Genomic DNA, 19651 nt, shown 5'->3' with positions numbered 1-19651 from the left:
AAAAAGGGAATAGTGAGTAATTATTTAATTAATATGTATGTAAATATGTCATTATTTAATTTAATAATAATGTGAGTCATGAATATAATAATAATGTCTAATGGTAATAATAATGTTAGAAATGTTAATCACGAGTAATGTTAACTGCATTAAAATTCGACTCAGTTCTAGACAGTTGGGAACATTTTCTCATCCTTGACACCTCCATCTTTCTTGCCATCTCCCTCACATCCAATCACATCACATTTCTACCATCTATTCAATTTTTTCTGTGATCATGGCATTGTCTCACCTATGTTCTTACAAGGGTCTCCCTACTCTTCTCCAGTCATTTCCCCTCTTCAATCCATCCTCCACCGTAGAAAAAATGACTTCTAAAACACAAATAGGATCTTGTCACAACCCCTGTTTAAGCTTCAGTGAGTCTCTTCAGATCTGGGAATAAATTTCAAACTCCTTAAACATGGCTCATAAGGTCCTACATGATCTGATCCCTGCATACTTTTCCAGGAGCATCTTTCACTATTATACCTTTCATATATAACTCCTTTCAAGTGACCCCAACACATCACAATCTTTGAGCACTCTTCTGAGCAAAAAAATGCCTGTGGCTTCAAAGAGCTGTAATTTGAAAATATGAATCAGTTTTCAAACTTGGGAGCCAATCATTAAGGTAAGATTCAAAACCGTGTTCTATCTAAAGATGAAACTAAAAATACTATGAAAAAAAGCCCAAAATACTATTTTCAAAAAGTAATGAGAATGTCTTACCATATTTTAAAACTTCAAGAAATACACATGAAAAGGGCAGTATGATACTGATACCAGAAGAGACAGGAAGACTAATGGAATTGACTGGAGAGACGGGAAATAGATCCAAGTACGTATAATAAATATATACTAAATGGCATATCTTAATTCACTAGGTAAAAGACAGATGATGGAATTAAAACGTATTGGGGCTAGCTGGTCATCCATACACAAATAAATATTATTAATTTCCTCACTACTTCTCTGAAAATAATTCCAGATAAAATCCAAGATTTAATGTAAAAATCAAAAATACTAGACTAAAATATGAGCAACACCACCTGCGGTGAGGCTAGCCTTTCTAAATAAATCACCAAAAGAAAAACTATAAAGTAAATGATTAATAATGTTAATCATATAAAAATGCACAAACAAAATTAAAATACAAACTGGAAAAATTATTTACACTATATGGCAAAGTGCTAATATGTGTGATACACAAGTTCTTATAATTCTATAAGAAACAAACACACACCCATATATGAACATAATGAGACAATGTGTAAAAGAATATGAATGGGTGTAGAACAAATGAAAAGATTTGCAACCAGTCAAAATTACAAATAAGGAATGATATAGTTTCTTTTGCCTTTCAAATTGATAAAAATAAAAAAGACGGTTAAAACTTCGTGCACCAAAGGCATTATGAGAAAGCCAGAACTCTCAGTAGTGTTCATAGGAGTGTAATGCAAAGCAACTTTTACAAAAGGCAGACTGGCAATACTTTCCAAACGTAAAATACGCAAACTCATTTCTGAGGAGTTTAGCCAAGGAAATAATTGCACAAGTATAAAATGATTTTATGTACAAACATGTTAATTACAGCATAGTTTTTTATAATATTAATTAAAATAGTAAAAAAAATATGAAAAAATGCCAATATCCATCAACAGGGAATTTTCAGAGTAAACTATATAAACAATGAAATAGTATATGATCAAATACAATTAATGACGTACACCTACCTTATTGACATGGAAAGACATTTAGTATCCAGTGAGTAGAAAAAAAATTATGATGAGGCATGATTGTATGACTCCCTCATATAAAACTGGGTGTGTTTGTATGTATACCTGTAGGTACACATGTCTGGGAGATTTGTAGAAATCATTAAAGTGTTAAGAATGATTGGGGATGGCCTTTTGGGTGATTTTTATTTCTTCTGTGCAGGTTTCTATACTGTGTGAAGTTTTTATACCAAGCATAAATTTAATTATCCTCTAGATAATTTTAAAAAAGCATAAACACTTTTCCAGAAATAACAAAACTATTTTAAAAAGCACTGTATACTGTCTTCCTCATTCATTCATTAAACAGCTAGCTATAGGGCAACTCATATGCATGAAGGCACTGTGTTAGGCAATGTGGAGAGGAGATCTATAACACTGATTAAGAATCAGTAGCTCCTGTTTCTATCAGCGTTATTTATAAATAATACTATAGATACAAATGCCCAATAATAGAACTACTCAAAAACATATCTTGACTTAGACAAATGGTATTTAGGGGAATGATTATCAAAAGCAGGGGTTCTTGGACTTCCCTGGTGGTGCAGTGGTTAAGAATCCACCTGCCAATGCAGGGGACACGGATTCGAACCCTGGTCCGGGAAAATCCCACATGCCGTGGAGCAACTAAGCCCATGCGCCACAACTACTGAGCCTGCACTCTAGAGCCCACGTGCCACAACTACTGAAGCCCGTGTGCCTGGAGCCCATGCTCCGCAACAAGAGAAGCCATCACAATGAGAAGCCCGCGCACCACAAGGAAGAGTAGCCCCTGCTCACTGTAACTAGAGAAAAGCCTGCATGCAGCAACAAAGAACCAACACAGCCATAAATAAATAAATAAACAAATAAATAGTATCCGGTTTTTTTAAAAAAAGCAGGGGTTCTTGCTCATTTTTTGTCCCGTGTATACCCTCGATAGCCTAGTAAAACCTATGGATCCCCTTCTTAGCATAATACTTTTAAACATGTTAAGTCAAAATATGTAGGGTTACAAAGGAAGCAAATTTTATTAAAATGCAGTTTTCAAACTATTTTAAGTTTTATTATAAATATATTATGCATAAGACAATACATTTAAAATATAGACTGAAATTTTTTCAAAAGACATAGCATAGGGCTTCCCTGGTGGCGCAGTAGTTGAGAGTCCACCTGCCGATGCAGGGGACACGGGTTCGTGCCCCGGTCTGGGAAAATCCCACATGCTGCAGAGCGGCTGGGCCCGTGAGCCATGGCCACTGAGCCTGCGCGTCCGGAGCCCGTGCTCCGCAACGGGAGAGGCCACAACTGTGAGAGGCCCGTGTACAGCAAAAAAAAAAAAGACATAGCATAGTGAAAGTTGTTGCTTAGCCAAACTAAGAATATTGAACTATGAAGTGATCTTTATGAAGGCATCAAACATGTCATGCTGGACATCAAATATTTTTATTTTTTTATATTTAGAAGTGATTAAAATCCTGATCCACAAATATATACTGCTGCAAATGTAATTAAAGTTCCTATAGTTCACTTTACAAGGTATAGGTAGGCATCTCTCAAAAAATACTAGAGTACTCCAAGACTCTTAAATTCTTAACATATACACACTACTATATATAAAATAGACAACCAACAAGGACCAACTGTATAGCACAGGGAACTACACTCAGTATTTTGTAATAACCTATAAGGGAAAAGAATATATATATATATATATATATATATATATATATATATACAAAAAACTGAATCAATTTGCTGTACACTTGAAAATAACACAGCATTGTAAATCAACTATACTTAAATAAAAACGTAAAATTTAGGCGCTTCCCTGGTGGCGCAGTGGTTGAGAGTCCACCTGCCGATGTAGGGGACACGGGTTCGTGCCCGGGTCCGGGAAGATCCCACATGCCGCGGAGCGGCTGGGCCCGTGAGCCATGGCCGCTGAGCCTGCGCGTCCAGAGCCTGTACTCCGCAACAGGAGAGGCCACAACAGTGAGAGGCTCGCGTACCGCAAAAAAAAAAAAAAAAAAAGTAAAATTAAAAAAAAAAGAAAACCTATTGTGGAAAGTTTTTTGTTCAAAAGTCAGTGAGTTCATCTTTGGCTAGGTCAACTTATTCAATACGTTTATGTAAGAAAGAAAAACGATTGTGTATCTATGGTTCAAATTTGATGCTATAAAGATAGAAGGAACTTAAGTAGCACTTTTGAAAGAGTTCTAAAGTGTTTCCAGGTGCTTGCAGGTTGCACTTTCAAAGAAATCACAGAATTTTGTACTTAGGGAATACTGGAAAGCAACACAGACATGAAGAATATAGAAGCTCAACTGGATGGATGAACAACTACTAGGTGTACAATCGTCCTGATACATGGCCAGCTACATTGCACCAGCATCCATCTGTACATAGAAGACTGTGATTACATACCATGTATGTGATGAGCCTCATGATTACTGATCATCAAAGATGAGCATAAACAATATCTGAAGATAGCTGCAACAACTGTATTACAACTTGAAAATATCTGTAATTTCTATTAGTAAATAAGTCACCATGCTGCTAATATTATCATGGTCTGTCATCACCATTCATAATTGAAGGAAATGTTCATTAATGGTTAGTGAAACAAGACAATTATTTTCCATCCAAGTCTACAGATGCTCCCCCTCTGAATTCTATCCATGGACCATTTTGAGAAGGGTTCTATGAACCCCAGATTAAGAGATCCCTTATCTAAGGAATATACTACACAATCATAAAACTATATCCTTCAGCCTCTACTTCTCCGTCAACTTAAATAATAAGAAAGCTGCATACCTGGACTACTCTACTCAGAGAACCATAACATAATACGCTCTCAGTTTTCACTGAAGAAAAACATAAGCAACACTAACAAGAAAAAAACTTCTGCATCTTCTATGAAGTAGCCTTTAAAGATATAAACTGTGGGGCTTCCCTGTTGGCGCAGTGGTTGGGGGTCCGCTTGCCGATGCGGGGGGCGCGGGTTCGTGCCCCGGTCCGGGGGGATCTCGCGTGCCGCGGAGCGACTGGGCCCGTGGGGCATGGCTGCTGGGCCTGCGCGTCCAGAGCCTGTGCTCCACGGCGGGAGAGGCCGCAGCGGTGGGAGGCCCGCGTATCGGAAAAAAAAAAAAAAAAGATAGAAACTGTGAATGTTATTCAATATTTTCAATATGATAATCCATGTAATAAATTCCTCTTAGGGTTTAGTAGCAAAAGAAGTATTAATGGTTTGCTCCGTATGTTTGGAGAAATAAGAAAGCATCTTATATCTGCGGAACAACATGCAGCTCAGTTTAGTTAAACTGAGAATCAGATCAAGAAAGGTCTTGTATACCGAGCTAAAGAGTAGGAAATGAGGAACAATACTGCTGCTTTTACAAAGATATGTGACAAACCAAGCACTGCCAACATGCAATAACTCGTTGAAACCATTACAATAGCCAATGAGATGGTACGATTATTATAGCCATTTAAAATAAGTGCGAGAAAAAGAACAATGAAAAATGGTACATAAAATGACCCAGTCATATTGAAATACACACAAAACAACTTGAAAGAAGTACACACAAATATTAATCATACTCTCAGGGAGATTACAAGAGCTATCTTACAGTGATATTTTACAAATACCTGTAAGCTGCCATAATTTTTTTTCTGGAACAAGGTGGAGGCTTAAAATATTTTTAAATATACATGTATTATTTTAGAATAGATCTGAGAGGAAATTTTTTCTTTTACAAAAATCTTAAAAAATAATTGTGTCGTTTTGTTAGACAGTATCTGGATATTCAACTAAATCTTCTAAGAAAAGGGTCTTAAAAGTTTTCTACAAACTGCTTATAAGTTGCAAAATATGTTAAAGCCTCATATGTTTCTTAAAATAATTTTGATTTTGTATATTATTTTAACAAATAAATATATTCTATGAAAATTGTGACACTGGAATTTTACACAGTCATGAACACTTCCAAGGATAAATTATTCATTCAAAAATTGTTCTTAAGAATGATAGGCAAATAAATTTTAATTTAGAAAACAAAACTTCTTTCACATTTTCCATATGCTTGAAAATTCTCAGAATAAAATGTTTGAAAAAATATGGGAAAATGCAAGAATAATAATTTTAAAAGTCACAAAATAAAAGTCAGTAAGTTAAATGTGGCTCAAAATAGACACTAATAGCTCAAGTACTAAAAATGATCCACGGTCAGATTGTACTTATTTCAATTTCAGATATGAGTGAAATTATGTGTATAACAAAATTCTCTAAATTACTTCTTCTCACACTTTACTGTGGTTATAAATCATCTTGTTAAAATGCAGATTCTGGCTGAATAGCTCTGGAATGGAGTCTGAGACTGTGCATTTCCAACACCCCACAGTTAATGCTGATGCTGCTGGTCGACAACCACACTTGGAGTAACACATCTTTTATTCTTTGTTAGGATTCACTAAAGCCTTTAAGCTTTCAAATATATACTAATAACTACTTATTAATACAAGTATCTTTACTTACTGCTTTGAACTTCCTAATATGAAACCTCAGTGTTGTGCCGAATACAACCTAGATTTCTGAGTTTTACCTGGAAGAGCTGCTATGACCTCTACAAAGTTAACTCAAAGTATACGATGAAAGAAAGCTGTGAGTAGTAATAGCAGGAGCATGTATATTTGAGTCATCTATCCTCTAGATAATGAAAATTCAATTATAATTGAAATGCGTAAATGTGTAAGAAAATGGATGAACATTCTACTCATAACCATCTACTCCTGTATTTGTTCAGAGATATTTCAAAGCAAATCAGCACAATTGTTTCTATCTCGAGAAATTCAGTCTGAACAAGTCATATAAAAATGCTCAGCTATCTATAGGGTTCCTTAGTCCACTCCTATAATGATTGATATCCCAGCCCTTCAGTGGAAGTAACATTCTCCCCTGTTTGAGGTAAATGATCTCTTGCAGGCACACCATTTGGATACCTGGAAGAGGTCATTTATCTCAAGTGGGCAAACACTTTAATGAAAGCAAGAAGGTTGCCACCTGTCCAGTATTTACAGAGAAACATGGAAACTGGGTCTTTGCCCACTGCCTGTAAATACACCGTCAAAGTTTAAGAAGGCAGCAGTGGCATCTACCTTTAGCAAACACCTCACTTTCTGAGCAATGAATTCAAGCTACCACTATTGAACTTCCAGTTTCACAAAAAGGGATAAACTAATATACAGGTTCCACTGAAATGTCAGTGCACAAAAAAGAGATAACACAACATTTATTGGACAATTACATATACAAGGGACTTGGCTGAGAAAGTTACATTTACTCCTAATAACTCTATGAGCTAGGAACCACCCTTAGCCAAATTTTACAGATGGATGAAGAAGGATGAAATGATATTCCCAATGTCACACACATAGTAAGCACTGGAACCCAGATTCAAATCTAGAATCCAGGTTCTTAATCCATATTCTACTGCATATCCAACATGTTTCATTTTCTCTCCTAGACAATTTTAAAATTTTCTCTCCTAATTAGTTAATAGTATAATTCAGAACTTACTCTAAAAAGATAAGCACCTAACTTTTCAAAAGAGTAATTTACTGATTTTTTTTGAACAATGATAATAGGAGAAGCAATAGTTACTATTTAATATATTAAAAGCTATTACTTGCTATTGCCATACATGTACTAGTTTTCCTGGAGCTAAAAAGAAAAAAGTGAAAATGAATGAGATAATGCCATTTGCAGCAACATGGACGGAGCTAGAGATTATCATGCTAAGCGAAGTAAGTCAGAAAGAGAAAGACAAATACCATACAATATCACTTATATGTAGAATCTAAAATATGATGCAGATGAACTTATTTACAAAATAGAAACAGATTCACAGACATAGAAAACAAACTTATGGTTACCAAAGGGGAAGGGAGGGAGGGATAAGTCAGGAGTTTGCGATTAGCAGATACAGATTACTAGAGATAAACTAGGTAAGCAACAAGGTCCTACTGTATAGCACAGGGAACTATATTCAATATCTTGTAATAAACTACGATGGAAAAGAATATGAAAAAGATTTTATTTATATATATATATATGAATCACTTTGCTGTACACCAGAAACTAACACAATATTGTAAATAAAAAGAAAAAAGTGACAATGATGCCATCAATAGGTAGTCCTGACATGTAATATGATTTAAATTTTCAGCAAGTTCTTCAAAAAGACAGAAGGAACAGAGAAGAAAAATCAGAGTTCCAAGAAATATCCTCTTTCATTTCAGAATTTTCACATTTCCTAAATAGACTTTCCCAAGATTTTGCCATTTCAATTTCCGACATGGCTGAAAGAATTAAGATACTATTCATAGTATTAGATGATTCAAGGGACAAGGAATCAATTGCAAATCAAAGCTGAACTGGTATTCTTGATACCTGCCCTATGATGAAAACCTCCTTTTGTAAATTGGTTAAATAGATGAAGGAATGCCCAACTGATATATATTACCCAGACATTACAATCATTCTCTAGAAGATTATTAACAGAAATAGAGAAAAATCCTCAAAAAGTATGATATTTTTTAAACTATAGCTATGACAGTTTATCATAAGCAAAGCACAGCATCACTTCTGTGATATTCTTGCTGAAAATGCATAAGCTAAATCTGACCATGAGGAAACAAACAAATCAAAATTAAGGGATATTCTACAAATAACTGGCTTGTAATCTTCAAGGTCACGATGGTCAAGGAAAAACTGAGGAACTCTTCCGTACTGAAGAAGACTAAAGAGACATGACTAAATGCAACACATAATTCTAAACCAGATCCTCTTGCTAAAAATGACGTGGTTGGGACAAATAGGGGAAGTTGAATGGAGTCTGAATGGTAGTAATGTATCAATGTTGGTTTCCTGATGTTGATCATTGCACTCTGGTTACGCAGAAGAATGTCTTTGAAATACATGCTATAATATGAGGGAGTGATGGGGCATCAAGTAAGCAACCTGCTCTCAGACCATTCAGGAAACAGAATTCTCTGTTGTGAACTACTTGCAACTTTTCCATAAGTTTGCGGGTATTTTGGAATAATTTTTAAATGAAGATATTAAAGAGTATGTAGCCTATGATATCATTTACATCATTTGTTAGTATGCTAGTGGATGGATGAGTAGGTGGCATGAAGGGAGGAAGGAAGGGTGAATGGATAGAGAGAGAAAGAGGGATAAAACAGATTGGAAGAACACATAAGAACACATAAAAATGCTTACATTAACTATCCCTATATGATGGGAAAATACATTTGTTTTTGCTTTGTTATTGTTCTCTGATTTATTTCTTTTCCAAGTTTTCTGAATTGACCTGTTTTCTTGTATAATGGAGGTAGTAGAAGCGGAAGTAATTTGAAAAAAAAGAACAAACAAAAACAATCCTCTCTACTGCAGATGTTGATTAGCTGATTCATTCCATGCACAAACTCTTCCTTCTCTTTTGTCAATCTCCAGGTAGTCATCTAGGGAGAATCATGTGAATGACTCAGCTCAGGCCAATGAAACAAGCTCAGGCCAGGCCAATGAAACAACAGCAAAAGTCTGCTGGGGAAGCTTTTGGGAAAGCTTTTGCCTTCCTGATATAAAGTGATATATTCAGCAACACATGTCTTCATATTTTTAACAATTTTGTTGAGATATAATTCACACACAATATAACTTACCCATTTAAAGTGTACAATCCATGGTTTTTAATATAATCACAGTTATGCAGTCGTCACCACAAGCAATTTTATAAAATTTTAGTCACCCCCAAAAGAAACTCCATATCTATTAGCAGCCACTTCCCATAACCCCAACCCCTCCCCAGCCTTAGGCAGCCCCTAATGTACTTTCTGTCTCTAGATTTGCCTAATCTGCATATTCCAAATAAATGGAATAATATGATATGTGATTTCAAATAAATGGAATCATATTATATACAATCTTTTGTGATGTAGCATATGGCTTTCATGGTTCATCCATGTTGTAGCAAGCATCAGTACTTCATTACTCTTTATGGCCCAATTATATTTTATTGTTTGGATATCTGTCCATTACCCATTTATCAGTTGATGGACATTTGAGTTTGTTTCCATTTCTTGACTATGCATTATGCTGCAGTAAACATTCATGCACAAGTTTTTGTACATATATGTTTTCATTTCTCTTGGATATATACCTAGAAGGGGAATTGCTTGTTCAAATGATAACTCTATGTTTAATATTTTGAGGAAATGCCACTCTTTCCCAAAGCAGCTATAACATTTTTTATTCTCACCAGCAATGTATGAATGTCTTCACATTGTGTCCCTCCCTTCTCCTTCCTGCACAAATACAATCCTGATGCCTAAAAGTAGAGTGACCAGCTTAAAACTAGGAGGCATAAACACGAAGATGCTAATGGCTTAGCAGAAAGACATAGTCTGGATTTCTACCTACCTCCAGACTTACTATTTGGGAGGAAAAAAAAAAACCTTATATGAATAAGCTGCTCTAAGTGGGGGTCTTCTATTAGGTACAAAGAAAGAAAACCTGTGATGCCCCCACACATCCAATGTCATTATATTCAGAGGAAGAAATTTCTTCCTGATCTTTATACGTATACTAATTTATAACAGAACCATGTTTTAACAAGTTGGAGCTGTATGAGACATGTAAATGGTCTTGAAATTTTAAGATAAACTAATGTATTTTCATTTTATTTACTCTAAATTTTTATGAAATTTCTTCATTATTATTCAGTTAATGCAATAAATTTTAATGAAGACCAATATCTGAACTAAGAAAAGTATGTGAAAGAGTAAACAAAGGCATTCTAAGCACTTTACAAATGAACTCATTTAGTCCTCTAAACTCTGAGCTAGGTAAAACTTACTATTCCCACTCTACAAATAAAGAAACTGGGAAACAGAGTTTAAATAACTTGCCCATGTCATGTGGCTAGCATCAGAGTCAGTATTCAAAGTCAGGCAGAATACCTGCTTAACCCTACACTATGTTGCCTCCACTCTACAGCAATTTAGCAATTTTAGAACAGAAAATTAATCATTAGTAGTCTAAAAATGTATACAGGTAGGCGTGTGTGTATTCATGTTCATTAATGCTAAATGCTACTTTCATGGTGAGATGGGTGGTAAGGGAACAACAATATTTTTTAGCACCCACTATGTACCAGATACCGTACAAAATATTCAACAAGCATTATCTCATTATTTCCTCATAACAATGGGGAAGACGATACCATCTTCATTTATGGGAAAAGAGTGTGAGGCCCAGTAAAGTTAAGTAACTTGCCCAATTTCACACAACTAATAACTAGCAATGCTGAATATAATATCAAGTCTGTCTTGTTCAAAGCAATGCTCTTTCTACTACACAATGATTACCTATTTAGATTTTTCAGACACTTAAACTATAAACTCAACATGACTGTATAAACTGTTATGGCTTTACATTTATTACCCTTATCTGTTGATAATCACTCATAGACTTTGAAAATATTTTCCCACCTTTTCTGCTAAAATATCTAAAATTTCTACTAGGATACATTTAAAAATGAAAACACAATTGCCTAGATAACAATACATTAACCCTTCATCATGTTTTGAAAGAATTATTCTATAAGCCCAGCTAGTCACTGGAGAAGATCCACACTGATCATTTTTGTACTAGTTCAGTAACAATTATCTATCTGCCTGGACCATATCCTTTTAGGCTTGCCTAAAAATAAGTTTTCCTGAACTTGCTATTTCCTCAAGCTAGAGGCATACCAGGGTCTAACATCAAAGACAGCTTGCTCCTAGAGATAGGCAAGCACTTAAAACACCACTCTTGGTCTACCTTCTACTTCACAGGTCTTACCTACACATATTTTTATCAGGGTCTGAATAAAAATTTTGTCAATATTTTAACTTAAAAATGTTACAAGGGGCTACTTTTAGAAAATGTGCTCAGGGGAAATCGCTGCCTACTTTCATAAATCAACAATCTGATCCCATGGCAATGATCTACCCTTTCCCCCACTACTTCCCAATATGGTTAGAGTAGACAGTATATTTTATCCATAAGTCAGACCTGCTAGGCATGGATTTACGTTCTCACCTCTTGAATGTCCCTTCTTCCCATTCTATGCTTATTCCCACTTCTACATCTCTGCTTAAGCTATACCCTGCAGCTGAATGCCAGCTCTCCTCTCTAACTTACTGTCATTCTAGGCCCAACTAAATCACTAGTCCCTGAAGCCTTCCCAATACTCATAAGCCCACATTGAGCTTTACCTTCTGCGTATTCTTACATTTAAAGCCTGTACTTTCTCATCCAATCCTTGATTACATTCTGCCTAAGTTGTTCATGAGTTGTCGCTCTTATTCTTATGACCATTATGTATATTTTCTAGAAGATCGATCAAGTCACATCTTTTTCTTTCATCTCCTCAAGCATATAGCACAGTGATTAAAAAATGCATTAAATAAAGTAATAATATCAATAAGATTATAGCTTAAGAAACCAATCTACTTTTAGGTCCACATACCTGAAAAAATATGACTAACAAAAATCATCTGTTTATTAAACTAAACCCAAAAATTTATTAAGTTCTTTCAAGGATGTTACAATTTTGCTTTGAAGTTATAATACCAACATTCTTAAAATATATTTATTTGCACTTTTATTTCAGACTCCAAACCCAGTATGTTGAGATTTTGCCGATACATTAAAATATGCATATTTCTTACCAACATTTATGGCCACAACCTAAAAATAATCTTCGGATCATAAGTTTTGTACTATAAGAGCCTAGTTTACATGTTTGAAATCACAATACATGATCTATATTTACACAACAGAATTGTCTGAAGAATTAAATTACATCCCAAATTATCATTTCATTAATACTTAGAATATTTCATTACGCAGGCAAGTATTAACAAGTCTACTATACATTTTTTTCTATTAATGTGTCTGAAACGACCATAATTAGTCCAATGACATAGCTTAAGCAGTAGGTAACTGTATGTTACTCTTTAAGTGTGGAGAAATTAGTTTTCATTGAACCTTTCACACAAACATGCCATGCAATCTGAGTCATGAAAAAATAAACTTGCATTTTAGACCTTTGGAAATCACTGGTTATAGGTGGCTTCACACCTAGTGGAAAGGAGCAGACTATTTAAAATTAAATAGAAAAAATAAAAACATGTTGCCAAATGAGAGAGAAAAATTTTCTACTGATTCAGTTATTATTTGGATTTCTAAAGCACATGGCCAGAAACAGAAGAAAGATTAAAACATTTGAAAGAATATTACCAGTAGTACTTAATAAAAAAGCTAATGATGAGTTTTCCATAGGAAAAGCATATCACAAAGGGGAAAAAAAGGTGAATGTATTCACTAAGAAGTGTCATTTAATTTCCCCATAAAGACAAAATTAACATCAAAAATTACATTAATTCACTACTTCATTAAATATAGATTTAGTAATCTCTCTGTACCTGAATAAAAGAAAGATAAAAACAAATACATTTTCTTCCTTGAAGGTTTATTAGAATTTGTACCATAAAGAATTTCTGGACATTTTCTTTTTAAATGTATTTTGCAAGGACATAAAAAGGGGAATCATACCTGTTTTACTAATAGCTTCCTGTAACTCAGCCATAGAACTGATTATTGCAGCAAGAAGGTCAGAACTGGTGAGCCAACTGAGAGTTCGCAAACAACGTAACTGCTCCTTTTGATGTTCTGCAAAAACAGAAAAAAATCCATTATGCAATTCTACAAAAATTTATTAAAATCCGTTTAAAAATTATGGCAATATTTAGCTATTTAAGAAGTAGATCAAAATTAGTATGTAGAACTTCACCTAGTGCAGAGAAGTCTATGATAGATGTGAGATTTTATTGACTTTATTTACGGTTCAATTTTTCCATATAAGAGAAGTCAAATAATGTATTTGATCATGAAACAAACAGGCATTTTATTAACTCCTCTCTATAGATAATGGTAACTGATATCATAAAAGAAAAGGGAGAAGGAAATTTTATTTAGCTCTACTTACTTAATAGCTTGCTTTTGAAAAGTTAAAAACTGAAATAATTGTTTCCTCAGAATAGTCAAGCATTCAAAAAAGTTAGCTATAAAACTTACATTTAGTTTCATTTTCATTCAATTCTTCAACAGATTTTTAACTCTGATCATTTTATACTAATTCAAAGAAAGTGAAAGTAAATTATGCTAATTAGTTTTAAATAGGGCAGAGTTTCTGGATTGACTTTATTGAAAAATCGCTGTACAAACTTTTCAATTTACTGTCAAAAGAGCATTCAAATATAATAAAGCTAGACAAAGTTGAAATCATATATATTTGCTACTTTCTTTATATTTTAATGTTTATAACAAAACATTAAAGCCTAATTTATAAATACACACTTATTCACACACACATACATATCTACATATGTATGTACATATGTTACATGATTTGACATTGTAAATGATTTTTTTATGTTTTTGCCCAACATATTCATTTCGTATGTCACTTACATTCGACTCAGATTTTTAAAAGCACAAATTATCTTACTTGGAAATTTATGCTTGTCTTTGGGCTCTCCTGTACACACTAACATGCCTATGCCTTCTTTGAAACTCTCCATCCAGGTAAAAAGAGAGGCACACGACTGGCCCAAAATCTTGAGTCTGTTTGCTGCCAAAATTGCAATAACACCTTTCCGGAATACACGTATTAATCCTTTGAATGCTTTTTTCTTCATCTTGGCTTCCTCTTGCTTCTTTTCCTCTACAATTGACAAAGCCTGGGCTAGAGTTCTAACTTCCAATTTTAACAACTCAAAGGTGTTGACCTGTTCCTGGAGAAAATCTCTCTGTGTGGATAAGGCAGATGATCGGCTATACAGAGGATATAAGGCACCAGCCATCAATGCGCAGGCCGCCAGCAAGGATGTTTGTTCCCTTTTAGTCTGTGATAACAAGTTTTTGAAATGTGTGTTTTCAACAACCAATTGTTCATGTGACTTCTCAATACGGTTCAACTTTTCCATATTTTTTTCAGCAATTTCTTGAAATTTCTATAAGAAAAGTCAAATAATATATTTGATCATGAAACAGGCATTTTATTAACTCCTCTTTTAAAAAAGAAAAACTTTTGCTGACAACTATTTCTTTTCCTTTGAAAGATCTATGGTCTAAAATATCCAAAAAATATATATGATAGAGCAACAGTGGGCCAAACAGCTTAGATCTAAATGTGCACAGTAATTTTTAAATCCCTTATATGGAAGCTTTACACAAAGTAGAGCACATACATTTAAAAATACTTTGTAAATTTCCTGTATACTTATGCATAAATACACATATTCAGAAAAAGAAAATTCCTTCTCTTCCATTCCTCAGTAACATGTATTTCCTACTTTTAAACAGAAATCACACCAGCATTAGAGGCTTTTCTATATGTAAAAAGACTTAACTTTTTGTCAAAATAGCAAAGGGTTAAATAAATAATACAATACACAGCATCTGACTATCTGCCATTTACTAGACAAGAGGGGACTGATTCTCAGAGCATACTCTGTTATTTCAGTTTCTTCCTCCCCAAGACAGGAGGCTGTACAAAGTACAGCTCCAGTGCTGGGAGTAAATACTAACTGTGGGCTGGGCCTCAGCAGCTCTCTGGTCCTTTTTTCCTGATCAAGATACTTATAATTCAAAACTTAATATGCAACACACAGAAATTTTAACTGCAGGCACTGGATTTTAATCACTAGAAAATAAACTAGCTCTCCCCATGAAATCTTATACCTAATCATTAAGGAACTGTTGAAATAGAGTAAATTTAGAAGATAACAGATGCCAATTTCTTTTACTGATGCATTTATCATTCGATAAACATTTCCTGATTGCTCACTAAATTCCACACGCTAGGAAAACAGACAAATAAATCAATGATTGTGGTACAATGCTGTGATGGAGCTATGCTAGATTGCCAGAGATGCACAAAAGGATGTTTATACCAAATGACGCTGACCAGCTTTTGGAGGAATATGGCAAAGGACAAGTGGGAGTGAGATGTGTAATAGAAAGAACAACAACAAAAAAATCTCAACTCCGCCAATAAGGAGGCTAGCCAATAGCTACCCTTGTAATAAAATTTAATCTAATCTAGTCCATGGTGATTTAACAGCTTTAGCTGAATCTTTACTTAACCAAATAAGCTGCCCTGGCTTGTCCACGGACTTCGTTCTTTTTAAAACAGGCCAAGGGAGTTCAATTTGAATAAAGGGGTCAGTCAGAGACAGAGAAAAATCATGCTCTATATAAAGTGAAGTAGTATCTTCATTATGAGAGAATCCTTTTGGGGGCATTAAGGAAAACATTTCTCTTTGTATTATTGGTTCAGGTCACACTCCGTCTGAAATTTAACAATGGTCCTTGGGAAAGATTTACAGTGTCTGATTCAAGAGTTATCCACGAACAACTAGAACAATCAGAGGCATTTCCAAAATTTACATTGGCAGGAAGTCTTCAAAGGTGTTCAGACTTAGAGAAAATCATACAAACTCTTAACTACTCTGCAAGATTTGGGTGTCAAAGCCTACCATGGACAATGTTGACAGGAAGTAGCCAAAAGGATTCAAACTTGTCGAAACACATGGCTGAGGAAAGTAACCCCCGGACCAAAACCAGTCCTGAGGCTAGGGGATGAGGTTCCCAAAGGTGCACGGTGAGTAGAAGGAGGCACTCAGAAGTACAGCCCTGAATACAAATGAGTAAAGGAAGTATACAAGAGGCCACTCTCTGATGGATTCAACTTCTTGAATGCTTTTCCTTGGGCAGGAGGGAAATTGGATTTAGTCTTGGTTTTAAATGTTTCTCTGCTATACTTTAATTTCCTTTATTTACTCCAACTATTCTCTGAAGTCTGATCCAGCCGTACCTGTGGTGGTACTGTGAGAAATAAAGGAATGGGGAAATAAGGGAATTGTAGCTTGCTCCAACCACATCTCTACTGATAGCCAAGTTGTGGCAGCAGTAGTTTATCAATGGGCCTGTGTCCCAGAGCTCCATATAAAGACCACTAGTAAAGGTCATGGTGTTCCACTGGGAGCAGCTGGAAGATGGAAGAAACTCTGAGAGCCAAGTAGACGGCTTAGAAGCAGATGTACAACAGCCTTTATGAAAAGGGAAAACTGACACAAGTTACAGCTAGAAAAAGCAGGAAGACTAGCATATAGCGAAGGAAGAGCCAGAAAACAGAGTAATGTGTTCTAAGGAAGTACAAATAATTCAGAATGTCTGAAGAGGAAAATGATGGAAATTTGACAAGTCTGTAGATAATAAATGATTAAGCTAAAGAATTTAAACTTTACCCAGAAAGCTATGAGAAACGATAAAAACTTGGGACAGTTGCTAAGCTTTAGTAAATGGATGGGAAAATTGGAAACATTAATAAAGACTGCCCGGGATAGCAGCAGAGTTGCAGGGAGTAGAGGGAGCAAATGGAAATTACGAAGTTTAATTCCATATTCACTCCAAAATCAACTCCACCAGTTCATTTAGAGAAAAAAAGGAAAATTATAGAAAATCTAGGATAAAAGAGATGCACTGGTCATACCTAAGTAATGGAAATAAAAATGAACCTAATCAGGGTGGACCTGAGCGTCCTGAGGGGAAACGGCGAAAGGGAGGCGCGGGGTCTGGCTGGAGCGTCAGCGTCCCTCCTCCTGACTGTGGGGAAAGCGGCTTAAAGTTCATCCCTAGGCTCTCAAGCCCCTTATTCAGCCAAATCCCTCTGAGCTCCTTCCTCCCTGAGCTAAAGTACCAGGGGGGACGGGACAGGGGAGGGGACTGGCACAGGTAATGCGGAACATCAAAAGATGATTGTTAACTAAGGAAAACCAGCTACCCAAGATCACTCATCCTGGGTTAAGCCAGCTGCCATGTCATGAGGACACTCAAGCAGCCCTAAGGAGAGATACAGTGGGAAGGAACTGAGGCCACCTACCTACAACCACAAGTTGCCAGGCTGCCACCTGCTAAAGAAGAGGATATGTCACCAATACCTGCCATTGGAATTTCTCCCCGGGCACAGTCTGTACAACAGTAGTTCTCCTTGCTTCTGTGTCTGCCCTTTGGAGGATGAGGCTATCTAAGAGTCTTGTGCAGAGGACCTTCAAGATGGCGGAAGAATAAGACGTGGAGATCACCTTCCTCCCCACAAATACATCAGAAATACATCTACATGCGGAACAACTCCTACAGAACACCTACTGAATGCTGGCAGAAGACCTCAGACCTCCCAAAAGGCAAGAAACTCCCCACGTACATGGGTAGGGCAAAAGAATAAGGAATAAACAGAGACAAAAGGATAGGGACGGGACCTGCACCAGTGGGAGGGAGCTGTGAAGGAGGAAAGGTTTCCACACACTAGAAAGCCCCTTCGCGGGCGGAGACTGTGGGGGGGCGGAGCGGGGGAAGCTTCGGAGCCGTGGAGGAGAGCACAGCAACAGGGGTGCAGAGGGCAAAGTGGAGAGATCCCCACACAGAGGATCGTTGTCGACCAGCACTCACCAGCCCGAGAGGCTTGTCTGCTCACCCGCCAGGGCGGGCGGGGCTGGGAGCTGAGGCTCCGGCTTCCATCGGATCCCAGGGAGAGGACTGGGGTTGGCGGGGTGAACACAGCCTGAAGGAGGCTAGTGCGCCACAGCTAGCCGGGAAGGAGTCCGGGAAAAAGTCTGGAGCTGCCGAAGAGGCAAGAGACTTTTTCTTCCCTCTCTGTTTCCTGGTGCGCGAGGAGAGGGGATTAAGAGCGCTGCTTAAAGGAGCTCCAGAGACGGGCGCGAGTTGCGGCTCTCAGCGCGGACCCCAGGGACGCACATGAGACGCTAAGGCCGTTGCTGCCGCTACCAAGAAGCCTGTGAGCAAGCACAGGTCACTCTCCACACCTCCACTCCCGGGAGCCTGTGCAGCCCGCCGCTGCCAGTGTCCCGTGATCCAGGGACAACTCCCCCGGGAGAACGCATGGCGAGCCTCAGGCTGGTGCAACGTCACGCCGGCCTCTGCCGCCGCAGGCTCGCCCCGCATCCGTACCCCTCCCTCCCCCCAGCCTGAGTGAGCTACAGCCCCCGAACCTGCGGCTCCTTCAACCCCGTCCTGTCTGAGCGAAAAACAGACGCCCTCAGGCGACCTACACGAAGAGTAGGGGCCAACACCAAAGCTGAACCCCGGGAGCTGTGCGAACAAAGAAGAGAAAGGGAAATCTCTACCAGCAGTCTCAGGAGCAGCGGATTAAATCTCCACAATCAGCTTGATGTACCCTGCATCTGTGGAATACCTGAATAGACAATGAATTATCCCAAACTGAGGACGTGGACTTTGGGAACAACGATATATATATATTTTTTTTTTCCCTTTTTCTCTTTTTGTGAGTGTATATATGTATGCTTCTGTGTGTGATTTTGTCTGTATAGCTTTGCTTTTACCATTTTTCCGAGGGTTCTGTCTGTCCGGTTTTTGTTTGTTTGTTTGTTTTTTAGTATAGTTTTTAGCACTTGTTATCATTCGTGGATTTCTTTTCTGATTTGGTTGCTGTCTTCTTTCTTTCCTTTTTTAATACTTAAAAATTTTTTTAATAATTATTTTTTATCTTAATAACATTATTTTATTTTATTTTATTTTATCTTCTTCTTTCTTTCTTTCTTTCTTTCTTTTTTTCTCCCTTTTATTCTGAGCCATGTGGATGACAGGCTCTTGGTGCCCCAGACAGGCATCAGGGCTGTGCCTCTGAGGTGGGAGAGCCAAG

The 19651-nt window shown here is 36.8% G+C and overlaps 1 protein-coding gene across 1 annotated transcript in view; it reads right to left on the bottom strand.

Moving 5' to 3' along the window:
• CCDC171 (coiled-coil domain containing 171) overlaps positions 1-19651 on the bottom strand; it is a 357858-nt gene that overhangs the window by 158219 nt on the left and 179988 nt on the right. Inside the window, exons 18-19 of the mRNA XM_060013466.1 lie at positions 14417-14921; positions 13462-13578 (exon numbers count right to left, since the gene is read on the bottom strand). Coding sequence (XP_059869449.1) covers positions 13462-13578; positions 14417-14921 — 622 coding nt within the window. The remainder of the gene's footprint in view (positions 1-13461; positions 13579-14416; positions 14922-19651) is intronic.

The sequence above is a fragment of the Delphinus delphis genome, chromosome 6, assembly GCF_949987515.2.
Source record: "Delphinus delphis chromosome 6, mDelDel1.2, whole genome shotgun sequence".
NCBI classification, from domain to species: Eukaryota; Metazoa; Chordata; class Mammalia; order Artiodactyla; family Delphinidae; genus Delphinus; species Delphinus delphis.
The sequence above is the reverse complement of the archived record's forward strand: the minus strand, read 5'-3'. Positions and strand labels throughout refer to the sequence as shown.